The sequence below is a fragment of the Plectropomus leopardus genome, chromosome 2 (assembly GCF_008729295.1).
Source record: "Plectropomus leopardus isolate mb chromosome 2, YSFRI_Pleo_2.0, whole genome shotgun sequence".
NCBI lineage: Eukaryota > Metazoa > Chordata > Actinopteri > Perciformes > Serranidae > Plectropomus > Plectropomus leopardus.
Window position 1 is genome coordinate 35,087,119 of NC_056464.1, and position 27,223 is coordinate 35,114,341.

At 39.3% G+C, this 27,223-nt stretch overlaps 2 protein-coding genes across 3 annotated transcripts in view; one reads left to right on the plus strand and one right to left on the minus strand.

The window, feature by feature from the left end:
• The window catches only part of LOC121960118 (centromere protein P), a 105,787-nt gene extending 100,743 nt beyond the window's left edge, over positions 1-5,044 (plus strand). For both annotated transcript variants that reach the window (XM_042509730.1, XM_042509723.1), the window contains exons 7-9: positions 2,781-2,860; positions 2,944-3,035; positions 4,572-5,044. In XM_042509730.1, the coding sequence (XP_042365664.1) occupies positions 2,781-2,860; positions 2,944-3,035; positions 4,572-4,702 (303 nt within the window). In that variant the 3' untranslated portion in view covers positions 4,703-5,044. The remainder of the gene's footprint in view (positions 1-2,780; positions 2,861-2,943; positions 3,036-4,571) is intronic.
• Positions 5,045-5,820: 776 nt separating this feature from the next.
• On the minus strand, positions 5,821-25,312 carry ippk (inositol 1,3,4,5,6-pentakisphosphate 2-kinase). The gene is made up of 14 exons (XM_042509752.1): positions 25,078-25,312; positions 23,065-23,124; positions 18,619-18,714; positions 17,638-17,704; positions 17,346-17,464; positions 16,584-16,673; positions 15,468-15,526; positions 15,163-15,235; positions 14,250-14,402; positions 13,654-13,774; positions 12,610-12,745; positions 12,400-12,502; positions 11,931-12,022; positions 5,821-11,268 (listed from the first exon to the last, which is right to left on the minus strand). The coding sequence occupies exons 1-14, from the start codon at positions 25,156-25,158 to the stop codon at positions 11,016-11,018; spliced, it is 1,503 nt and encodes a 500-aa protein (XP_042365686.1). The 5' UTR covers positions 25,159-25,312; the 3' UTR covers positions 5,821-11,015.
• Positions 25,313-27,223: the final 1,911 nt, after the last annotated feature.

The window sequence follows — 27,223 nt, forward strand, 5'->3', positions numbered from 1 at the left end:
ATCTTTTAGTTTACAGTCGTTTACATCTACATGCGGAGCTGGTCCTCGTCCACAGAGTTTACCATGTTGTAAGTTTAATGCTGAGCTGAGGAAGTCCATTTGAGAAAGATACAAGTTGATTCATCTCTGACATCAACATAAATCCACACTGACATTTAAAAGGAGCGACCACAGAGAGCATTAGAGGCGACAGGAAGTTTTCCACTTTACTGCCACCCAGCCACAACCAGGATTACATCATCACTTTTTTAAGAGGAAGTGGGATGAATGTAGTATCACATGTGCTGCTCAGTGATTTTGAATCAAGACATTCAAAATAAGGATTTAGTTAACCTTTTTATTAGCCCTTTTACACGTACTTTCAGTCAACCTGTTCAATTAAGGACAAAGAAACGTTATGACAGCAAGATGCTGCAAGTTCATCACAGACTGATTCATGCTGCCGTGGCTTGTCTGCGTCTGGAGAGCTGCATGTAATAAACAGGCATTCAGTCATTTGCAAGTGTGAATAATTAAACTGAAGTCTATTAATAGAAATATTCATAACATTAAATTACATACTGATTCCATCTGTGTTCACTTCATTTAATCTGTCAATGGCTAACATGAGTATAAAACACTCTGGAGTCCATGTATTTATAATTTATTAGAATTAACATAACTTCATTTATATATCATGTAGAGACAAGCCAGAAATGCTAGTAATGTGCAGCTCTTAGATTGTATCTTTCCGTCTTTAGATAAAACATTTTTAAACTTTGAATTACCAAAATTATTATTGATTTAAAGGCATACATCAATTTTCAATGAAAATGACAAATAAGTTGTTAAAATAAGAAATAGGCTATATTATGGATTTATTTTGTACATTTTTCTGATACATTTTGTGTAGAAATAGTGAAACATTTTTTACAGTTTGTACCAAAAAAGGAGACCATTCATGGGTGATGAAGGCATTTTAAGAAGTGCTAAATAAAGAAAATGAATGCCCAGAAAATGTGCAAAAATCAACAAAAATGGACCTGAACTCCAAAAATACATGCTGATGAACAGAAGAAACAAACACTAAAACATAAGAGGAACACACTGCTCAGTAAAAACACATTAAAGGTCAATAAAGAGCTGGTTCTGGTTTAGAAGGTAGAAACTTCTGATTACAGACAGCACACACACAGCTGCAAATTCCTCTGGATTGAGTCACCTGGACACACCCCTCACCTGTTGGAGAAGGAGAGAGAGAGAGAGAGAGTGTGTGTGTGTGTGTGTGTGTGTGTGTGTGTGTGTGTGTGTGTGTGTGTGTGTGTGTGTGTGTGTGTGTGTGTGTGTGTGTGTGTGTGTGTGTGTGTGTGTGTGTGTGTTGAGGCCGCAGAATAAATCAGAATAACAGGTCATTATCAGAACAGATTTCACTGCAGAATATCATTTGTGAAGTCAATAAACTCTGATGAATCATTCGCTGCAAAACATTTTCGTGAAGTTCACAAATGTTCACTGCTGTTTCTTTATGAAAAACAAAATATAAGAAGTTTTCAGTGGAACAGAAGCAGCTTTGATTTATCCACATTTCATCTGTAAAGTCAATGAAGCAGCACGTCAGCGTCACTCAAATTATTCACTTCTGTTTCCTTTTGACTCATTACAGTTTAATGTTGTGTCTCCTTGTACAAACTATGTGAATGAGAGTCCGTGTGCAGGTTAATAAACAGATGCTGTAGCGCCCCCCACAGGCCGACTAAAAAATGCTGGAAAACAGCAGTAATGGACATCATTTCACAAAGTTTTTCTACAGGCTCAGAAATAACTACTTCTTCCCTGGTAATTTGCCCAGACGTAAAGTACAACTACAGAGTATTTGCTTTTAAATAAAAGTCAGAAGTTGTTTTTAAAAAATGACTAAAAAAAAATCACTCAATCACCCATAACGACTGAAAGAAGCTCAATGTGTTATTTTAAAAGCTAAGTAACTTCTGAGTCATGTATTCTCAATTAACCAGTAATCACACAATTAATCTTAAATACAAAATTTTGTCTTTATTTTTTAAAGAATATTATTGTTTAATATTATTTGTTAATCTCATTATTACTGCGATCTTTAGCGTAAATTATCTGCATAATAACTATCATAGGAAGTTTGACTAACATCAGCTGGAAGTAATAAGAAGTATTTCAAGACAACACTTAAATTTGTCAGAAAAACAAAACTAAATGCTTGTAGCTGTATTGTTGCTTTCCTGCAGATACTGGACATTATTTGAAACTCCTGAATGCGTCACTTTATATGTGCATGCTGTAAAGAAAGTGATGTCTTTTAAATAAAAAAAACTAAAAAACTTTAATTCTGATTAAAAATAAAACTCAGTTACTGAATTTACTGAATTACTGAATTTGAATCAGATATTTGAAAACAAAAACATAATAATTTGTTTTATGTGAATTTTTTTTAGGTTCTGTCAAACTCAGTATTATTTATGTAATGTCTTTGATGGGAACAGAGTCTGTAGAAGATCAGGACCCCAAAACACTTAAAGTGAAAGTTGGGACTTTCATTTTAAAAAAGTTCAAAACAATTAAGTCTGTCTTAAGACAGCACTGAAGTATCCTCATGAACATTTTGTTGGTCTGTAGTCGCTGTAACTGTTCCTCCAGGTTGTTCATCCACAATGCATCTTTAATAAATTTCAGTGGAAGTGATGGGCGACAAAATCAACTCTTGAGTAAAAAAGCTTTTTCGTTTATCCGAAGTTAATGCGTCTCTCCCCTCTCTGTTTATCTCTCTGCAGGAGAAGTATCCGACTGTCGTCTCTCTTCCTGCAGGCTTCAGGTCAGAGGTCATGACCCTGAATCACCCTGAGCTTCCTGGGTAAATACGCTCACACTGATGGAGTGCAGAAACACTCAGCGCTGAGCCGTCACCTCTGCTCACCTCTCTGTTTTTTTGTCCAGCTGCGTCTTTTTCATTCACTGGACAGTCGAGGTCTCCAGAGAGGGCCGAGTCATGCCAAAGATCGAGCTGCTGACGAAGATCCCTGAGAGAGGTACGATGTCCGTCTGTGTGGTTAACCCTTTGAAACCTGAACAAATTAGCTTGTTTTCTTTCAAAAACAAGGTGGAAAAAGGCTATGGGCAGTTTAACAAGAAAGGGCCCAATATTTAGCAAGAAATTACAAAAAAGTTATAATAACATTACCTAAAATAAGCCCCAAAAAAGAAAAGACAAATAAACAAAAAAAAAACAAGAAAAATTAAAAAATATTATTTTCTGTAACATAATTTTAATATATATATGTAGAGTTATAAATATCGTTTGCTATTTGTGCCCTAGTTTTTTTACTATATCTAATGTCTGTGGGACATATTAAGTTATATTTTTTCACATTTTCTCAGGTGTCAAAGGTTTAAATGCTTATGAAGGGCGTCTAAATGTATGTGTTGGCCCCAGGCCACAGGCGCCACAGGTTGTTGAACTTTGACAACAATAATTGTATTACAAAAATTAGAAACTCATCTGAATTTATGTTTTATTTATGTACTGGTGCTTCTTTAAGCTGTGATTGTCTCCCCCCTCTGGCAGTGAGAGTTATTACACAAATACAGTCAGCACGTGTTTATGACACATAAACCCTCAGGTGAGCTCACTGCGTCTTTTTTTTTTACTTAATCCTTTGTCTGTTTGCAGAGTTTTTTTAATCTGCAGCATCCACTCAAGAAACGTTTCTTGGATGCTTGTCAGGATTTCCACCACATCACAACTCTAGTTTACTGAGAAATATAAAAGGTTTTCCTTTTATTCAAAAGCAGCTTTGACTGAGTCAGTCGTATCTCAGACTGTAACAGATAAATAATTGATCAAGACAAAGAAACCAGCAAGTTAAACGTCTTTAGTGTCAAGTTGAAATGGCTACAACAAATTCAAATCAGACTATTTAACACCATATTTTTTTGGCAGGCTGATGTAATTTTCTAATAGCTTAGAAAACTTAGAAAAGAGGTCTCCTTGAAAAAAACTCAATATAAATCCAAGTAAATATTTATTTATTCATGGGAAACTTTTTCCTCCAGGTTTTTTTGCATGTTCAATTTCTCAATGGTTTTTGAACTGTCACTTCCCTAAAGCCCCAGTCCATGTATTTAGATGTTTGTTTAATGCGATCAACAGTACAAATCCCAAAGATTTTCATTTCAGTCATACAATCACCACTAATCACACTCATGCATTGGAGAATCTGCGACCTGCAAACATTTGGTATTTTGCTTGAAAAATTACTCAAACAATTAATCGATTAACAACATAGTTGTAGATTAGTTCCATTGACTAACCATCTCAGGTCTTCAGCTGATATCTGCAATTAGTTTAAAGTGTACAGATAGACCAGTCTCTATTTTCACTCACATTACGGACAAATTACTTGAATTATTTGTTTTTACTTATTGTACTTCTCACGTTATTTGAAAATTGCAGAACCATAAAGTGTCACCAAAAAAAAAAGTTTTCTGACATCATCAGGGATCAAACTGTCACCCCTCCAGCAGCACTCAGGCGAGATGACTGTTGTCCTTCTCTGTGTCTGCAGCGCTGCAGTTGTTTCCCTCTCAGGATGTAGGCGGTGCTGCCGAGGCCTTTCAGGGCCTGCTGAGGATTCTGGGACCTGAAGCCGCCTTGGAGGCTGTTATCATGGCGGTCAGCCTTTCACGGGACACATGACTCACATCTTCACCTCGGTTACAGCTACATGAACATTTTATATTCTTACATGTCAAATAAAGTAAAACACGCAGCGGCGGTTTAGTCTCTTAGAAATCTTTATTCAATAGAAAGAGCAGCGCTGTGACGTCTGTAACAGCAGAGCTCATTGGTCAAAATCTACAAAAATAAATAATTTAAATACAAAATGCCAGACAGCAGTGTCGCCTTTGTATTTTCAAATAGTTTTCATCTCTCAGCTATTTACACACACGCAGTTATTATAAGTCTGTAGGTATCACAGTGCTGTGATGTTTCTGCAGGCCGACGCTCAGGCAGCAGGCGGAGGACGCAGAGGCAACCAACCAATCAGACAGCAGCTCGCCAGTCGGAGCTTCGTCTCACAGTGAGGACAGTTTGTTTCCTCATCATTATATAACAGTCACGGAAGGATTTGTAGCAGTTTAGTGGCTTTATTTTTTTATTGAATCCCTGTTGTGTCTGTCTTAAATCTTCATATCATAGTTAAATTAAATCAGGGCCCAACAACACATTTTAACACTTCCAGAAGCTTTGAAGGTTCTTTGTTTATCTGGATAAAAAAAAGATAAAAGTTAAGATAAAAGATTTTAAGCCTTTTCGCAATCTGAACTACTCAGATATGGTGGTTGAACGTCACATCTGACTTAATGTAATTTATATGAAACAAAATGACAAAACAGTCTCAACTCAGGGTCCATTTAATCTCTTCTTCTGTAGCTTTTCATCACATCAGTCCTGAGTTTACTCAAATGTCTGCGCACCTCTAGGACTTCTCATCAGTGTTGACTTCAAAGTTTAACAACTAGTAAACTTTATGAAGAATGCAGAATGCTGTTGAAATCTTCAAAACAAGCCAGTAAGTGGACACTGAATTGATACTGATCGCCAGCTGGTAAAACATGCAAGTTCCTGAAAGATTCGCTTTACTCATCTGCCAAAAAATCAACAGTTATCTCTTTAGTGGCTGGTATATTTTGGAACAAACCAGCTACAATGGCAGGTGGACAAAAAATGTCATTTCCAAACCTGAAATTGGGAAACAACAACAATACTACTACTAATAATAATAATAGCAAATATTTATATCATGCTAGAAACGTAATCTTTTTTATCCAGATCGACAGAGAAGTCTTTGATTGTTCTTGAAAACGTCTGTTGTGTTGTTAAATGACCTTCTGAGATTTACCTGATAGATAGTCAGATAAAGTTATGATAAAAAGTCTTTTTATCCTACACAGAAATGACAGTGTTTCAGTCTAAGGAAACATGCTTGGTGGAAAACTTTGTCATTGCCATGTAGAGTCAAAGTCAAATCGGGAACAAGATATTGGTGTGCAGGTATGTCTTTGTCTTTTTGTGCAGAATCTGCAGTTTATGGATGTGAATGTACCTCCTGATGGGTTATCATAATGACAGATTTTTCTCAAACATCCGATATATCCAAATAAATAATGTGGAGGTGCCTGAAAAAGCAAATCAAGATTGATGTCTCATGTAAGCCAAATTCGTTAGTTCAATACAACAAAACACCTAATAATGGTTATATACACTGCATCTGTTAAACCAAAGCTGCAGTCTTAAAAACGCCTTGAGCGGTCTGATAACATGAACCGTCCAAAACCCTAAAATGTGATGAGACACAAATTGCAGCTACTTTTTCTCAGGATCACGCTGACAACATTCTGCAGTATTTGTGATCAGATTAATTGGCATGAAGTTTGTATATTTGTATGTTTTAAAATTAATCAAGTCAAAGTGACATCAAATCTTCGACTGTCTCACTCAGAGACGGCGCAGACAGAGATCCCACCTTCCTCTCTCTTAACTCCCATGAGCCTCTGCTTTCCTGCCATGCTGCCTGTTGCGTCTTCAGTTCAACAGTTAGAACGATCAGTGGTTGGTTCAGTTCGCTGCTGTCCAAACTCCAGCCCTTTAACTCCCCCGTCTCCCACACAACCAGGCAGCGAAGGCATCAGTCAAAAAAGGTGGTGACGTGATGGGTTAAAGGTCAAACTGTCCAGAGTAACAAATGTTGGAGGGAGTTCTGATTGACGGATTGAGATTTGTTGTCTTTTAAACTATGTTAGTGTTTGGATTTAACAGAACTGTTGACCATGTGACCCTGCTGATGACTGGGCGGACATGTGATCGTCTCACGTCACAGCGACGTCCACCTGATGCTGATGAACGAGGCAGCGGTCGTTCATCACCTGCTGCCTGATGTTGGGAGATCAGAGCTGACTGTGAAGGATTAACTCGTCTTAAGTTTCAGTCTTGTAGTGTGATTTCGTCTTCAGTCGTTTGACTGGCTGTTGGAGGCGGTGAAGGTTGGAGAGTGGACACTGTAAACAGGAACTGAAGTCAAGTGTTACCAGTTTATCTGAAGCTTCTGTGAGCGCTGCTGGTTTAAGAGGACGATGACGCCACCAGGAGAGGAAATCACAGGTTTGTACCTGACAACACAAAGACCCGCGACAATCCGAACACAAGCAACATCTGGACCCAAGTCCTGACACTGAAGTCAACACTCATCTGCTGATGGTAACAAAGAGCTGCAAACTGGGTACAAGTCTCAACTCCAGGTGACACCATCGCCCAAACCTCCCAGCGCTCCAGAACGCATTGTTTTGCAAACATCAGACGACCCTGTTGAGATTCAGTTTGGGTCGTCAGGAGTTCGAGGTACTGAGAGTTCACGGCTGCGTCCACAGCAGCTCCGAAACTGATCTGATGTCGACAAAGCAGATTAGTGTCAGATCTCAGCTGTGAACGCAGCCTGTAACAAAGTTTTCTCAACACACACACACACACCACCCTCCACCCTCCAGTCCTAACAGAACATTTAGGCACATGGACAAACACACAACAAGCCACTTATGGCACAAAAACCAGCGGAGCAGCAGCATGATGCTCAGCCTGTCTGATGAGGACTGCCCTCTGTTACCCAGCATCCTTTGCTCTGGTGGGTCAGATTGATCCACAGCAGAGCGGACACTGTGGAGACAGAAAGTTTCACGTTAAAGTCCTCTGGCTCTGCGTCCTGCTCTGCCAGTGTACAGTCACATTAGTCTTCTGTTCAGTGCAGTGTGACGACACACTGCATCAGTGTTTCTGTCCGCAGAAGGTGTGAAATCACAGGTCAAAGGTGAACTCTGACCTGCGAGTCCACACCAAAACAGCAATTCGTTGCGGAATTTATGGTTTTTGCTTCCACTCTGAAAAGGAGACGGAGCAAATATTCGCCACACCAAAGTGTAATGTAACCGTACCTTTACAAAGCTACCAATCTGGAGTGTTTTGGCCAATCCCCACTGAAAGCGTTTCTGACGTCCTTAATTTGGGCCCCTCAAAGAACAGATACACTCCCACTTTATTCATCAATCCACACTTAAGCCGTGTGTTACTTACTCTGTCAGCCCGTTTTTGCAGCGTTTAGTAAAGCACAATCTGCTCGGACAGCTGTTGAAATTACACAAATATCGTGCTGTATATGTGCTTTGATCACGTCTATGTCCGTCTGTGAGCTTTTCTTTACTACAGCCAGGTTCCCCTCACTGAAGACAGGTTGGCACTGTCCACTCAGCTCCCTGGAAGCTGCTGAGACGTTTACAGAAGACGGAGTCAGTGTGGATTCGATGGCCGAACGCTTACGTCTCACGTCCAGTGGAGATTCCCAGTTAGACAACTACTAAAATGCCAACAAAAGAAAACCAGCTGAACCTTGCTCTCAAAACAAAAAGATTTAAAATAATGTGCTTTTTCTTTTTCAACACAACAGGAGGTTTTCAGTAAGAACAGAAAAGGTAGCTGGACACAAACGTCTTCACTTGAAGAATCCTACAAGAGCTGCTGGTCAGAGGTCCCAGCTGGACCTTTAAGGGTCAGTTCACCCCAATTTCTTACTACTTCTTCTTATATACACACCCAGTACATAAAGGACTACAACTGTATGAACTGATACAATTCAACACAACAGCTCTGTCAGTAATGCTACCCTTACCCATCTTACAATGTTCAAGTGTTAATTCAACTATAAGCTAATTATTGAGGTATTACTTGGTGGTGTATTGGACTGTATTATATTGAGTTGTGCCGGCCTAACATATGTGAATGGGCCAAACAAAAATTAGAAACACCTCTTTAATATAATCTCTCTGACAGTATCAAAAGAAAAGTAACAACAAAAGTTACATAAAGATTGAATTTATAACAGAGCTGTTGTATTGGATGACATTGCACTGAAGAGGTTTACCCAATAACGTGGCCACTGAGTGTTTTTGTCTTCCATGTAATGAAACCTACCATGCAGATTGATTTTGTGATTGTCTTTAATTTGTCTAGGCATTTTAGACAGCTGCGTCTGAGATTTCTGCCTCCAACATAATGAAGGGGAGTGGAATTTACATTTTTGGCACTGAAAAATACAATTTAAGAATTTCTTTTTCTTTTCTTTTTTTATTTTGGGGGGGGGGCACAACTATTTTCTCCAAAATGGTTCAGAAGTCAAATATGAAATATAATTTCCTATGTTATGAGAATCACAAACATTATTATTTTTGCAGCAAAGACTGAAATCAAAACAAAAATTGGATTGATTTCATTATGGGAAATAGGGAAAACTTTTAGTATTTGGGTGAACTGACCCTTTAATGACACTCAACTCTCCTCCCTAATAAAAAAAAAAAAAATCATAAGTATTTGACCTTTAATAGATTCTGGGCACAAAATGCCTGATGTGAGAACGCGTTAACACGCTGCCAATAAATGAACGGGAGTCAAACAAAAACAAACAGGGAGGTGAAGCATCGCTTGCTGTCGTCTCGCAGCTCTCATGAGGGTTTTCAGTCGATCATTGTGACGAGTTGGACTGAAAACCTCCGTGGAGTCCAGTAGAGAACTGAGACACGCACAGACCTCCTCTGTGGCTGCAGCTATGGTAACCAGTGCTTCTGTTACCATAGTGATGCTTCAGAGAACACCAGTCCAACCTGGACAAACATATTTTGGCTTCGCCTCAGTCCACCAGAGGCCCCGCCTACATTCAGGAAATGACATCATACGTACGTCAACGCCCAACGACCTGCATATCTCTCCATCACTTTCACTCTCCTCTCTTCTGTCTTTTTCTCCCAGCTTTACTGTCAGCATTGACACAGAGGACGAGAATGGTCATGTTGTTGCCATGACAACCTTAAAGGCCCAGACACACCAAACTGACATCAGAGAGCTATCATCAGTGAAAGCCCCCTGCTGCGTCCCCTCATGTCGCCATGTCTCAGCTAAAGAGTTGCACATGAACACACCAAACCAACTGCCAACCAGCCTGCGTGAGAGGAGATACCCCTCCATACCAGCAGGCCGTGGTTGTCTGTAATAGTCATTCACAAATAAAAACAGGACAACTGTCTTGGCGCTGGTTAGCCGGTTAGCACATCAACAACACAACACAGTGTTGAAAGAACAGAGCATAATTTCTGTGCACCAGTGAACAATAACACAAACCATCAGGAACATTTCTGCTAACGAGCTCAATGGTTAAAGGTAAATAATCTTACCTTATACAACAAGATTATTTCAACCTCACTCCCTCTAAACTTCAGGTTTTTGTTTACTTTCCTCACTTCTGTTTTCATTCTTGCACGCTGAGCTGGATTGCCAATCAGTGTGGTTTCAGTCAATGACTCTCCGCCACGTCGTATTTTCAGCGTATTGAATTGGTGGAAAAGAAGCAGACGATGGTGGGCAGACGGTGCGGGACCCACCACAGCCACTAGAGACGGATGCTCACTGACGGTTCAACATTAACCAACAGCCGACCGTTGGCGTGGTGTGTCAGGGCCTTTAAAAAAGAGGCCTGTCAGGAGGTTAGTCCGAACGCTGTCACTAAAGAGGAAAGAGCAAAGCTCCCTGTGTGTTTTCTAATAAATATGAATCATGACAGAACAGAGCGGTGATGTTGGGTTTCACCTCCTGACAGAAGTGAGACATCAGTGGCCACGACGCAACAAAAACTCAAAGATCAGTAACAGAAATATCTGGAAGTCACTCAAACGTCTGGTGATTGAGTGGTGACTTCCTGGAGATTTGAATTTTGCTGAGCAGCAGCAGCAGATGGAGCTGATACCTGTCGACATGAGCTGAGTGAAGAGAAAGTGCTGCAGTAAAGTCTCGGATCAACACGTCTGGTCTGAAGTGGTTCCTGACCTCTGTATCAACATGGTTACTCTATTTGAGGCATCAGCGTGGCGTCAGTTTTCGTCTTCAGGGTCATCCAGTTTTTTTTTGGGGGGGGTCACACTGGGTGAAAGAGCAGCGTGCAATCCTCTCTCTCCGCAGCTGAGATGATGCCGGGGAGCGACGGCAGGGAGCCCCTTGGCAAGGCACCGCCAGTCCTCAGGTAGCAGGAGACGATCTTCTGGTCCAGGCGCAGCTGGCAGGGGATGCTGTCGAACGGCTTCGGGTCGAGATCCAAGATGGAGACAAAGTAAGAGATAGCAGGAGGTCGGGAGGAGAGGAAGTCCCTGAGCCGCCTCTGACTGGAGAGACTGGGGGAGGAGGAGGAGCGTTGAACAGGAGAAGTGAGTAAAAACTGTTTCAGTTTAAATATGCTGAGCTGATGTCTGGCGCCACCTGTTGGACTTCATCAGGTACTACACACATTTAACAATAAATGAACCCGTCGTCCTCAGGCAGGAGAAAATGAATGGTGTATTCAGCTGCCTCTTTATAGATGTGTTATCTATAGGTTATCATCAGGAAGTTGCCCTTGACTGGACCAATTAAGGCCTATATTAACAATTACTTATTATATCAATTAATTTTAAAGAAAAACAAATGTGCGTGCTAAGTTGAAGCTTATTCCAGCCTGGCTCGAGTTAACGCGGATGACACAAGGCTGAATTGTGTAAGTGGAACGACTCGAACTCTAAGTGAAAGTTGACGTCAAGTTAAACAGGGATTTTTTTAAGTAAGCCCTGATTTCCTCAGCAACCCTCTGGTAATGTTATATTTACCTAATTATAATCCAGTAATACAAATTACATTATTCTGAAATTGGCCGTTCTGCATCATGAGTGCTTTTAGTTTGTATGTAAGTAAGTAATGGTTTCAAAGTCTTGAATTCAGGACTCAAAACTGTCAGATCTTCACATTTAAATAAAAGATGCTGGGGTGTTGGTGTTGAAGAAAAGGACAAGTAAACTCTTACCCTTCATCATCCTCTTCTTCCTCACAGCTGGGCACCAGGGCGACCATGATGGAGCAGTCCTTGGCTGTCATGGCAACGCGGTATTGATGGACCTAAATTCAAAAGACAGCAGTTAGATATGTGACCATCTTAAGGTTTTTATGTGAGTTTTCAGCGGGGGGAAAACCAGCCCTGAGTAGTAACTGATTTAGGAGGAAATACAACAATGAATCCGCCGCTGTATTATTGCTTAAACTCACTGCATGACTGGAATTGTTCCTGATAAATTCATGTTTTTCCTGCATTGCATCTTCTGACCTGGATATTTTTTTTACAGCAAAGCTCTCTGGGATTATTTTTTTCAGCTCAACTGACGGTTTACTCAATTTAATGTTCCTACAGACTCACTGTCACAGGGAGAAAAGTTACAGCAGCAAACCTGCACCATCACACAGAGAACCAGACGCATGGTTCCCGCTCTCTGTCTCACCTTGGCGACAGCGTACTCCACAGAGCCGTCATCCTCAGTCGGACATTTCTGCAGCTTCTCCAGGAAGGCCTCGTTGTACGGCCCGTCCATCTGAAGACGACTTCTGACGGACAGGAAGTGATGCACGAGACGAGTCAGTGCCCCTTCATAAGTGATAAAATTAACACTGTCGATACATTTGTCCTCTAATGCTGGTTTACTGTGTATTACCTCTCCTTGGGGAAGTCCTGCAGGTGCTGCTCCACTCTGCGGTACAGAGGATAAAGTCCTTCAATGTCCAGCGTGTCCAGCATCTGAGTCTGAAGAATCCTGAACAAAACGCTGTCGCTGGGTAAACCCTGAGAGCCTGCACAAAGAGAGAGAGAGAGGTCATCTTTGCTGTTTTCAACAACCCGTTTCAGGTCTGAATTCTTCAAAAAATATTTACTTGAAATGTTTAATAAGGAAAAGTATTCATTTCTGAGAGTCAAAAACATGCACAAAAAGATCAAAGTCGGGTTCTTAGTTTCACATATTTACATAATCAGATTCAGATGTCCGAAGCAAAATTTTTGTGTAAAGTCACAAGTGCGTCTTTCAAACCACAAACATTTCTGAGGGAGGCTGCTGCACAAGAAAAACCTTTGAAAGAGGGAAGACAGACAGACGGGCTGCAGAATAATCTGTTTTACTGATTTACAGAGTTACAGTCACAATCCACACCAGCAAAAAACTGCAGCTTCATGCAGTGTAGTGCAGCAACTCTGTGACTTCTGTTACTGATTCTTTTTATTATCAAATCATGACTAAATCGTGAAAGTCGTGATTTGTTAGTTGAAAAGATTAAATCAAAGCAAGGTGTTTCGTTTATTTAAAGGTGTGCTGATTTATGTAAGCGTGTTTCCATCTCTCAGTCTGTGTGAATGTGTCTGGAGGTGATGATAAAATAAAAGGAAAAGTAAGTAAAAATACAAAAAATAGAGAATATAATATGTCAAACGTGGAACAGATGCTGGATGGTAACTGCTGTTATTTAGCATCCGGTTTAAGAACTAGGGCTGCAATCAACTATTACTTTAATGGGATATTGTTATAGATGCCATCTGTTGTGTTTTTCTCCTGCATGAAAACTAGCTCTTTACTGTGTCTCTGAACAATGCATCAGATTTCACATGGTCCCTGTCAAATGAATTTGTAAATAAAAATAAATGAAAGACCACTTTATTGGCAATTGCAAAGAAAAAAAACATTGCAAACAGACAGGCAGGTTCTTACTGTGGCGAATCCTTTCCTTGTTGAACAGACTCCCTTCACAGAAGCTCCGCCCCTCTCCTCGTCTGTCCGTCACCACCCCTCCATCTCCTCCTCCACCACCCAGCAGAGCGTTCACCAGGACCTACAGACAGACAGATGTTTTAGACCAACAGAGGTGAGCCTCGTTTCAGTTTAAAGACTCAGAATCTCCCCTTTAAACTGTCATATTATATCATATATCAATCAATCAATAACTGCAGAGTAACTCAAATTGTAAAAAAACGAAATTTTTCACATGAGAAAGTTTTTTAAAAGTCAAACACAAACATCGCTCCAACTTGTAAATATCTAACTTCCACCCGGTGTCTTTAAAAACAAATCTGCTAATAAAAAAGCAAAAAAACAGCTGTGAGTTTCTCTTCTCACATCTCCATCTGACTGAGCTGTTTCACATCTGAAAAACACTCCAGGTTTGTCTGTTTCGCTCTGACTCAGAGACGTGAGCAGTATTTGGTCCGTTGGGGACTCTTGATGTCGGGATAAGTAGATTTTTGTTTACAGCTCAGCTGTACAACACCTATGTATTTTTTCCAGTGTGTGTTTCTGTGTTGTTTTACCTGGATGAAGTCGTTCAGGACGGCTTTGCTGGTCATGTGACTGTTGAGTCGGTTGTTTCCATACATGAAGTACGGTCTGAGGTGATGAAGAAGAGAGTTCAGGTCCAACGAATCGTCACTGCCCTCCTTACTGCTGTAGATACACTGACCGCCCTGAAAACACACACGCACGCGCACACACACACATTTGGGATGAATTTCTCAAAATATTTTTCACCGCTTTGATCCAAATGAGTTACTCGGTTATATTTTCGGCAACTTGAGTAATCTTAAGATGAGATAAAGTGTCACGTTTATTCTTATTATTCTCTCCGTCTGTTGCTTTGCTTTTTAAGCTCAGTCAGTCACATAAATACTCTTTTCTTGTGTTATAGATTACATCATCACCACCATGTGAGCAGAGAGGACCGCTTTCAGTTTACACTTCCTGTCAAAATCATTTTGTTAACCCCTTCACTCCGATATGCTATGTTTTCTTTCTTTATAGATATATATATATATATAATTTTCTTTTTATTTGTGACACTTATGGACAGACGCACACGAGCCCGACCGCCCAAGTGCACACAGAGACCCGAGAAAGCAAGGTGTTTTCTATTCTCTAAACCAGTTAACCGTTGCTGACGGGGTTTGAAGTTGTGATTGATCAGTTCCGCATTATCACTCAATGCAGGAGAGGACACAGACGGAGGGTGTGGCTGTCCATAAGTGCTATTTGTGACACTTATGGACAGACACACACGAGCCCGACCGCCCAAGTGCACACACGGACCCGAGAAAGCAAGGTGTTTTCTATTCTCTAAACCAGTTAACCGTTGCTGACGGGGTTTGAAGTTGTGATTGATCAGTTCCGCATTATCACTCAATGCAGGAGAGGACACAGACGGAGGGTGTGGCTGTGTTTGTGTCTCACCTTGAAGATTTTAAAGTTGTTCTGAGGTTCTTCTATCAGATGTCTGATGGCAAAGTACATTCTCTGTCTGTTCCTGAACAACACAAGAGAAACCAGAGAACATCAAGTTCTGCTGCAGAACAGTGAAGCAGCTTTATTATCAGTAGCTGAATCTGCAATGTGGTGCAGAACTGAGCTTAATAAGCACACATACACACACAGAATTGTTTTTGTATACATTACTGCAGTATAACTGTTTATGTGAGTTCCACACATAATAAATGCAGTAGTGCTGAAGGTAACAGCAGTATCTGCAGTAATCTCACCCTGAGAACAGGTCTAGAGGACAGTACAGACTGCGTCTCTTCCACTTCCCGTTGGCCACCTGCAGAGACACAGAGAGAATACAAAGTGATGAAGACAAATGTCAAGAAATCATTAAAAAAAACAGCTTTTGTTCAGTAGTTTTACAATTTTTGGCCCTGATCCTGATCCATGTCCTCTGATTTTAGGAGTCCAATCTGTTTACCTATATAAGGATTACATATGTATCTGACAAGGTTACAAAATCCTGAAGTCAAAACTATTGTGTTTCTAAGCTTCGGTTGAAGAACTGATTGGAAAGTTTAACTGGAGAATGTGAATAAAGTAGGGCCAGTACTTAATTCCTTTAAACAGTCAACCAAAATAACCCAGTACCAAGTAGTATTGAAATTTGTCCTGTGAAATTATACTTACATGACATCCTTTTATAAAAAACTTAAAAAGTCAGTCAATCCACTTAAAATGTAAAGCATACATTTTTTTAAAATTAGACTTTCTTCTTCTATCCTGATGTTAATGGGAAAGGCATTCAGTAAATTATTTTAAAAATGGATAGAACCAATTATTCTGAGATTTTACAATGCAACATCAGAAACAAAATACTCATAACATCCTACTTCCCATGTCTTAGCATTTTTAAGACTTTTGAAAAAGACATTTAAGATATTTTAATGGCAATTAAAGCCTTGTTTTTAGATGAATGAATTTAATGCCTTTTGAGACTTTTTAACCCCGCTTCCATTCCATGACGGGTCTTGAACAAAGTAGACGAATGAAGGTATCAGATTAAATAATCTATTGGTATCAGTGTCACTTTAAAAGGTACTGATATTGATCTTGTAATATTTTAAATAATACCCAATTCACCCTAGACTGCAGAGAAGACTAATCAGTCTGATCGAGACAATCTGATATTAATCGATTTCAGACATCAGCTGCAGACAGCACACAGACACGATAACAGTCAAGTTTAGTTTTGGTCTGCATCAAGTTACTGACAGAATAAAGATTAGCGACCGCTGATCTGCCACTGTGTGAGTGACCGTCGGCAAAAACTAAAAATGAGAAGCTGCTGTACTATAGTTTGTGTATTTGTACTTTACAGTGGTCGTAGTTACCTTGTAGTGTTGGTGCATGCAGAAGCGGCACACTTTGGTCTTGATGTCTTTGCTGACATGTTTGGAGGACGGCAAGAAGCCACATTTAGGCTAAAAACAAAGCACAACAACATCAGCTGAGTAACACTCATACACCCTCAGTCAGTCATGTGATGGTGGGAGTGATTCAGGGGATTTCTGAAACTGTGGACACTTCTCAGGCGAGAGGACGCCATCTTTGACACAATCACAAGTTTTATTAATTCAGAGTTTGTTTGTTTTTTTTGTGATTTTTTTTTCTTTTCATGACATTCATTGTACAGCATATATCAATGAATGAACAGGTCAGTCTAAGAAGAGCAATAACAATACATACAATCAATGTCCAAAAGACAAAACTGGGGAAATATCACTTTTTTTTTTAAATAAATAAATCTAAAATAATTATAATAATAAAACAGCTGTACTTTAGAGTTTTATTGTTTCGATAAAACTGAAATTAAAACCAGCTCAAAACTTAATACAATGTTTTGAAAACGACTCAAATTACATAAATTTATTGTTATTTATGTGTACACTTCTTTGTTAGGAACAAATGTTTTCTCCTTTCAACGTAAGTGCCACTATTTAATTTAACAATGGGGCACAACATCTGATGTCTTAAAAAAAAAATCAGTGACTGTGAGTGTGTGTGTGTGTGTGTGTGTGTGTGTGTGTGTGGTGTGTGTGTGTGTGTGTGTGTGTTGTGTGTGTGTGTGTGTGTGTGTGTGTGTGTGTGTGTACCTTGATCTCGATGCAGAGTGGAGGAGTGTGTGTTGGCTGGTGGAGGGCTGGAGTTGTCAGGTTGGGCAGGCAGAGAGCACAGCCACTGTAGATGTCCATCACCTTATCACAGCGCCAGGCTGACACACAAAACACACATGCATGAGCGCACGCGCGCACACACACACACACACACACACACACACACACACACACAAACAAAAGATTTTTAGCAACCATCTAGCTCTGAAAGAAAACAAAGAAGCATATTATTATCGGAGCACTCCCACAGAAATGATAAAAACAGTTGTACCTGGTCTTTGATGTTGAACCTTTATTGACAGCTGTCGCACAAACTCCAGCGGCAATTTGACCACTTCCTGTAGAGAAAATGAAGACAGTCACATTAGTCCAGTTTGCAGACACAACTTGTCCATATTATCTCTGCTGCAGGGTCTTGGTTTCTGTTTTTTACTGTTTGTGATCTGCTGGCAGTGTGCTCGGTTTATTGAGGGGATCATAGTGTACAGAGCCAACTTTGATTGTGACTTTTATTAGTGCCCTAAATTTGACAGTCAAATAAAATGAGCTTTTGAATCTAACTTCCAGCTGATAATTAAATCTAAAACTAGACATCATCTGACCCAGGGAGTGTTGTTCATGTGCTAAAAACCCTCCAGACTTCAAAACTGTAACTCATTGTTTTTGTGAATTTCAGCTTTTAAACCTTCACAACTCTGATGAAAGCGATATTCCAGTAGGGATTCACATTGTGCTAAAAAAAACAATAACATATTCACTGTTACTATTAAAGTAACATTAAAGTAAAGTAACTATTAAAAAGTTCAAATTATAACAAATATTCTCAGTTTTTTGACAGTGAGGATAAATTAGTCAGCCAGATGGGTAAAATTGTCCCAAGCGTTTCAGTTACTAATCGTAGTTTTAGTCGTATTGAATTGTTTTTGTCTGCAGTTCTCATTTTTTAGTCAGGCAGCAGTGTGCATTTGTTTATTACTTGTCTTGTTTTTTTTGGCATTAAGAAAAATTCCAAGACGCTACTTGCATAACACATTTGAATTTCTGGCTGAACTGTTTGTGGTCAAATTGCTTGTGGGTAATGTAGGTGCCAGGTTTCAATTTCGACCCTTTCTGTCCATCATAAGTCTGACGGTGTTGTAGGAGTGTAATGTGTAATGTTGTATTAATATAACATGGTTTAATGCTTTGTAAGAAACTGAGATAAAAAGATAAAAGATGTGCTGAATAAAACTGTGACACAACAGTGTCTTACCCCGCTGTGGATGAACTTCTCTCCCAACAGGCTGCTCATCACGTTGGAGCTGAAGTCAACAATGTTCTGGATCTGCCGAAAGGCCTGCTCCACCGTCTGCAGGACAAACACACAGACAGACAAGACAGACAGGCAGTGAGACAAACAGGTAAGATAAGACCTGTTCTGAGACTTGACATGCAATGTTGACAGAGTGGTTATTTTAAATATTCGTCCTCTCTGGGACACAAAAAGGAGGCGCTGTCCCCTGTACCTTGTACCATGTGACACATAAATCATTGATTGAAAGTAATGTCTGTTATTATCTGTTTTCACGAAACCAAACACCAACATTTTGGATAAAGACCGTCAGAGCTGATCACTAATGGATTCAGACATGAGATCTCTCCCACAATTTATGATTCTGTCACTGAGACAAATTCTTCTGCTGTTTACTCACTGAGTACTGTTTGTTTTCCGGGTTGGACAAACAATCAACCGCTTTGTAGACACAATCAACAATACAGACGTCATCTTCCTACATACCTAGAGAGCTACCAGATGTAACCACATTTATATTTTTCTATGGATGTCCCGATCCAATCTAAAAGATCAGTATCAGGGCCAATCAAGGCGTTTATAAGTTGATCAGGATCAGCTATTTTGAGCTCACAGCCTGATCTGATCCTGATCTGATCCTTCGTCATGCACAGTAACACAGAGTGCAGTTGTTGTCACCTCTCAAATTCTTCACTCTCTGCCACTGCTAGGTTCCCATGTGTGTGTATGTCTGTGTGGAGGTGAGCACCACACACCATAAACAACAGCAAAGTGCAGCATGAGACTCTTTATTTCTGTCCCTTTTGACAAATTTTGAGTACTCGTTTAAGCTCAGTGTGAGATTCTCTTGCATTATTATTGCCATCTATAGCACATGGTGTTTCATCATGGGCAGAGGAGAGACAGACAGCTGTGCAGAGCTTACAACAACAAAACTTACAACACCACTGCAAGTGCAACAAAAGCCAGTAAAGTAATATATTAATGTAACCAAATCTGCACAAAATATGTACAGAGGAAGAAAAAAAACAGCACATGCAGGTAGGCTGACAAAGACTGCACCAAAACAACAAACACTGGTGAGTAAGTACTCTATTAAAGGGAGAGAAAAAGTCTCTCAAGAAAATGTCGAGACCAAAAAGATGAAAGGGTTTGGTACTTTATTTTATTTTATAAATAAATAGCTAAAAAACATTAAGGAACAGCTTGGAAGCTTTGGATGTTTTTTAATAACAGTAAAGTACTAAATTGCACTGTGCAGCTGTATTATCTAAGAAACAGAGGTATTGGATCAGTACTCTGCATCAGCAGTTAATCAGTATTAAAAGACTCAGATCTGGATCGGGAGAAATAACTTGATCCGGACATGCCTTATTTTTTTTCCATACTGGTATCCAGTAGGAATGATGACTCATTTTTCCCTCACAGCTGACCGGTATATGTTCTGATCTGCAAGTCTGAACAGAAACTGCTCTTGTGTATTTGGCATATGCCAGCAGTTACCATGGAAACTATCTGTGTGTGTGTGTGTGTGTGTGTGTGCGTGCGTGCGTGCGTGCGTGCGTGTGCATGTGCATGTGCGTGCGTGCACATGGGTGCGTGCAGTGAGGGTTGTAAGTCGGGTAGTTAACCCATTAACACTTTTTTTTAAACTGCCCCAGGAACTCTCTTTAAGTATAGAAACTCTTAAAACACCAAACCTTTCTTTTTTTAATGTTTTGTTATCTTTATAATTAATTCACATATATAAGAAAGGCTTGCGTTACAGATTAATTTAAAACATGCTCCTGTTTTCCTGCTTCAGATACAAACAAAACAAACCCTTAACAGCATCATAAAATGTTAATAACTTTTGTTTACTGTCATAAATCTACTTTTAAGTGATGGCTGCTGATGAACCGCTCCAAGTTAATTTGAATTTCTGGGCTTGGCTGGGCAACACTGTAGTCTACATTTGGAGCAGGTACTGTGCCTTCAAGCCTTTAATCTGACCAGGATGTAAGGTCCGCTGCTGCTTCACTGACACTAAACAAAGCTGTGACCAAACTGAGAGCTGTGCTGCTGCACTTTACCATTACACTAAAAGCTCCTATTGTAGCACTGCGTACAGACAGAGCCACACTTCATCTACTCAATCATCTGTTCTCTGCTCTCTGTCACAGACAATATAGGTATCATTGCAATCATTACTGACATTTGTCTTCACTCAGTCATCAGTTTGAACTCTTACATCACACACTGTGTTGTTTACTATAAAACTGGTTTAACACCTGCGTGCGTCTTCAGGTGCAGCATGGGATTGGCCAGTGCTGCCATGAGGCTGTTGTTTTAAGCCAAGTGTTTCATTTGATTTATTAATATATCTATGAATGTTTTTAGAGGCTCATAACAAAAGAATGTTTGTGTGGCTGTGGTTTGCTCTGTTCATTTGACAAAGGTATAGTTATCACTTATTATTAGTTTAAGTAGCCTAGACTCTGCAGCTTCCGAAACAGTTCAATAAAAAAGAGGAGCGTCTGTGTTTTTGCAATAGAGAAAATCATGCCTTCAGGATTTCTAAATCCCATGATATACTGTAATACCAGGATACTGCCCAAGCTAACTGGAATTAGATAACCAGATCCTTCATTTGTATCTTCAACCCAGGCCATGGTCTCGTCAGACAGTATATTACAGTCAGAACCATCTATACATTAAAACATTTACATTTTGTTGCCTTGAATTTTTGGAGGAAAATTCTTGCATGCTTCCTGTGAGCAAAGAATCTAAAAACTGAAAACAGTGTTTATTAATTGAAGAGGGGGCATGTTAACAACAAAACTACATCAAAACATCCATTTACAAACTCTCAAAATACTCTTGCAATAGTTTGCTTTGCCTTCTGCCCTTTCTGACCAGAACTAATAGTGAAAGTTTCACTTTTAGTCCTGGTCAGAATAGACTGAAGGCATGCAACGTGTCTGGAGAGCACTGAGCATATGACTGGATACATGAGACTTGGATTATACTGCAACTGTTGTGTAAGAGTGTAAAAGAATGTTTTGATATTGTTTTGCTGTTGTCAATTGTGGTCCCCATTTACGTCAATTAATCAACAATGTTTGCAATTTTGGATTTTGAGTTCACTAGAAGCATGCAAGAAAAACACAATTTTCTACATGAATTCAATATAAATTATCATTTTGTGGGTGAAGTATTACTTAATACACTGTCATTAAACAGCCTGTTCATGTTTGGGTTTTTTTCTATTGATGTTTTTAAATGAAGTGTTTACTCAGATGTAACAGTATGTCTCTGGTCAACCCGCGTAAACATGCAGAAGCCCAAAGCTGCACGGACACTGTATGATTTTAATCATCTTGTACATTTTGTTACCTTACAATGCATATTTTCAATTAATCAACCAGTTGTGACACAGGCACTTACACAGAATAGTGCGCAATTCTGTCCATTGACAATTCCAGTAATGTTTTATTCAAACACGAGGGAAGCATCCTCAAAAATGTTGATTATTAAAACAAGAAAGGCAGCTTTACCCTGTACAATTCTTTGAACAAAAAGTTAAGAAGAATGGAGCTGCAGATGCAGATGAGACAGTTTGTCCAAACTTTTTTAAATGGGGGCCAGATTGGATGTTATGAAAATACTTGCATAAGGGTTACTAAAAAAAATCACATACAAATGAGACAAATGTACCAGTGTCATTGAAATTGCTCAATTTTCCACTGCTTATGAAAGCAGCAGCTCTCACTGTCAACTTTACACTTCTTTGTTCAGGCCATGGTGACTACCTTGCTGGAAATATCTTTTATAAAGTAACCATGAGTTTGCTTGTTAACCGTCTGTTTATGAAAACACCTTAGTTTCGCCTGTGTATTTCGTACTTATATGTCTACAAGCTGTATGATAGTCCTGCCATCATGAGGTGGATGACAATGAAAAGTGATCTTTTTCATTAAACAATATTGTGCCAGTCATGTAGTATATTTCAAAAAAACAGCTGAGGGCTGTTTAAAATTTGTCTGAGGGCCACAATTGGCCCCCGAGCTGACTTTGGACATGACAGCTGTAGACAATCAGCCACAATTTCTAGAATACCAATCCATTCATATTTTAACAAGTTTGTTACAGTTTCTAATAAATGTCAGATTACCGCCAATCTGGTAGAAATTGTGCCCGTTGAGATCATTTGTGGGGGCGACCACTTTGGGGTTAAAATGGGGCTTACTCTGTGTAAGTGTCTGTACGAAAGAATAGAAGTTAAAATTGCAAAAAAAATAAATGTAATGAAGCACAAATCACTCAGAGATCCCCATAACTCTCCATGTGATCTGCAATCAACATGTTAAAACTGAGCATTAATTTAGCTTTAGAAAACGTCCGACACATACACAGACTCATATTTACCTGTGGTGGATTTTCAGAGTCCTCGGCCGGATACTTGAGCAGGCGTAAAACTCTGGAAAGCTGCAAGAACAGAGGAGGAGCTCAGTTAGGATCAGTGAACCTGGACTCACAACATCCAGAAGCATCTCCAAGAGGATACCCGAGGTAGGTGAAAATACAAATACCACTGATACAGTTTTCCCACAGTGCAGCAGGAACATTACGTACACTGCAAGTTGGGACAAGTGTCTCTGACTGTAATAACTTTCAAACACAATGTGCCATATTAACAGTTACAGCAACCAGCAGTGACTACCTCTGTCAGTATTTGGGTGTGATTGCAAAAATGAACATCCATACATCTGAGAATAACATGTTACAACATTTATTAGGATATTTTAGCAGTGAGTGTCTACGTGCCCCCAAAAAACTCATGACTGAGAGAAATCAGGCTGTGCACGAAACCAGGCAGCGTGTTTAAGTGCACTGCAGTAACCTGGCTACTGTAAAATCCAGATTAACATGATTTACATGCAGTACGTCAGTAATCAAATTTCTCTGCTGCTCTGACCCTAGTTTTGAACCACACCTCAATTATTTCAAGTGTACTGAACACAAGTTATACGGCGAATACTGCAGTCAGAGCTTTTCCTTTCAGTTCGAAATTGACATCATGTGTGATGAACGCAGTCAAAAAAAAAAAAGAAAATCTAAGCTTAATATAGTTATATTTCATCAAAACCACCATATGCTACATCTCATCTACAGTTTGACTAAAAATAAACAATTTCCCTCAACTAACCAGCATGCAACTAGAGTGAAAAACCAGGGCTTTATATCAACTCCAGAAATTTGTCTTAAACTTTTAACTTTCAAACATCAATGGGTGTGTTTTAAAATCATTAGGTAATTTATAGTCATGGGAGGGTCATGCATGATTTGCCAGTGACTCAGGGAGACTTCAGGACAAATCTTTATGGCTTTGGGGAGGGTTACATTTTATTTTTTAAAAAGTCACACCCCAGCTACTCCCCATCCACTGATAAAGAACAGTCCCTTAAAATGTAAGAGGCAGCTAAGTTTACCTGAATGTATCTTTACATGTAAGTATCTATCCTTATATATTCCCCGTCTCAGATGTTTGTCCTGCAACTGCTTACATTTAGAAAATGTATATTAAAAAGTTGATTTAATGTACAGCATACAAGGAAATCACTATTAACAAATTGAGGAATTGTCATAAAGCAAAATCAAAGAAAGTTAACAATGCATATTACTTAGTGATCACTGAAAATCCAAAGAAATCTTGACAGTTTCTGAGCTGGTTACAACACTGCTGCTGTGATGTCATACCCTTATAACATCCCACGGATTGCTCAATAACAACATGACCGCTACGGTTCCCTAAACGAGGCTTTCCCACAACCGATCAGGGGCATGTGATGGATTCACCGCCCTGTCCAGGTCAGTCCAGCGCCTGTCAGCACCGGATTAACCTACATGAAGTGAACTCAACACTCAGCAGACCGCCTGTCTGCTACCTCAGTCTGCTAACAGCAGGTCCCGTTAGCTAAATTAGCTTCTCAGCAGCCCGTTAGGATCTCACCTTTTATGACTCAACACCGCCCAGTCAGTCCGCCACGCTGACTGGACTAAAGTCTATATGTGATTTGTCACAAGTTATGTTGTTTTAAGTGCTGTTTCCGCTGTGTGGCGATCTTTTAAAATGGTTGGACTCATTTGAACTCCCAGTTGTTGGCTAACAAGCCGGCTAAGCTAGCACACACAGGCTAATGGTATCGATGATAGCTAAATAAAATCCTGATTCTGACACTTGACATTTCACCCTTCAGATGTAAACATACTTTACAGATAATAACTATAGAGTTTCAATCAGCAGCAGCAGCCAGCTGAAGTATGTTAACGGTTAGAAAAGTGTGAAGCGGCGGCGGCGGTGGTGTCCTCTCACAGCTAAATTCACACTCCTGCTTTAGCCGAACTTAGGTTAGCTTGGTGTTAGCCTCGTCTGCTCACCTGTACGTGTGAGACCACCAGGCTCTTGTTCCCCTCTCCGTGATACTTCCAGTCGTTCTCGTCCATTTTGTCCAGTTCCATCACACCGACGACAACAGACTGAGCTCCGTTAACGGCCAGAAAGTAACGCACGACGGTACGGGAACATACAAGTACTCCGACTGCTACTATTGGCTGCTAGCTGTAACTCCAGAGTACCACAGGACCGACTGACTTCTGCTGCCGCTGCCGCTGCTGCTGCCCGGCCCCGCTGACCAGGAAACTCCCACCAACACTCCACTTCCGATTCTTCAAAATAAAAGTCCCAAAACAAGACCCCAACTGTTCAAAACGAAAGAAAAATATGAGATGTTTGAGAATTAAGTTAAAATATTGTGAGAAAAACAGCCAAAATGTTACGTGTATGACGTCTTAATTGAACAGAGAAAAATAACAACAATAAAAATATAAAGATAACTGTATACTCATAATAATTATTAATAATAATAATAATAATGCATTTTTATTTCAGTTAAAATGTGATATGAGAATACAGTTATCTTTTTATTTTATTTTATTTTTTTAAGTCTTTATGGGAAGAAACTAGGGATGCACAATATTGGATTTTTTGCTGACATCCGACATGCTGATATATAACAACTCCTTTGGCCAATAACCCATACCAATTAGGGGTAGACAGATTATTGGCCTGGCCTATTCTTCAGGCAGATATTTGGCGTTTTGCCAATTATCATTTTAATGATCCCTGATAAAATAATTTATTGAAAAGTGCAGTGTCAGCATGGAAAGAATTTTTGCTTTGTATACCCTTAGGGAGCTATTATATACAAAAGAAAATTTGTAGTTTTTCCAGCAGAAAGTTGTAGACTATGAAATGCCTTATACACATATAATATTTTGAGATTAAATCAGAAAATTGTCATAAGACGAAGAAAGCCATAATTTTATAATAAAAATGACAAGAACAAAGTTGTAATTTTGTGAGGAAAACATCATGTTATAAGAATGATGAGGAAAAGTTTTATTACAAGAACAAAGTTACAATAATTGCAAAAGAGGTTAAGGTCAAAGATATTGTGAGGCACACCAAAGATAAAAGTGCAAAATAAAACCAATTTAAATGGCAGAAGCTCAGATCGATCCCAAATTTGGTGTGACAGTGGACAGGGCGTCCCTCTACATGAGAGTAAAAATCAGAATGTGAATGTCTCTATACACTGAGGAGATATACAGCAGTACAAATACATAAATCATACAATAAGCTGAAATGGAATATTCTGCAAAATGAGTACTTTTGATACTTTCAAGTATACTTTAATTTTACTGTCAGATTGACCGCTGTGTGCATGCAACATGCAGAAGAAGCCCAGTGTCACACCAAATGTTGGACCAAAGCTCATATCATGAAACTACCTGAGTACATGAGTATCATTTCCCATTGGCCCTGGCTTTATTTTGTACTTGTGTCACAATATCTGTCAGTTTAACCACTTTTGAAGTAAAATATTTTCATACAAGAATTAATTTCATATGTGGGAGACCTAAAAGAGAATGAAAAACATAGTTCTCAAGATTTGTGGTGCCTTTGCACTAGCCTAAATATAAACAGTAAAATTGTATTTACACATTAATGCATCAGTAATAGTGATCCAGTATTAAAATGTATGATATTCAAACACTCACATGGGGCATTTTTTTTCTGAATTAGGACAACCTTTACTTTGAGTATATTTAAGTATATTTTGGATTGTTGATTTAGTCACAGACTTGTTTTACTTATTGACACAAAGCAAATACACTTTGTTAAATTACATACAGTCTGAAATATCAGCCTCATACCTCACTGCCTGATAGATTTAATTCAAATACAATACTTTTTCATTTTTGACAAAGACTTAATATATTAAAAAACAGTAAAACCAACTAGTTTTACCAACTACTCTAAGTAGATTTTATCTGACATCAAACATCATCTAAATGTTGATAGTTTGATTTTTACTTTTTCTGTTTTCCAATGCAGTAATTCTACATACAGGCAGAAATTTAATCACTTATTATACGCAGTTGGTGATTATTTAATGTTCACTTAATGAACTGTTAAACAAATTAACATCTTAGTTTGCGTTTGAGGAATAATTGTGACAGA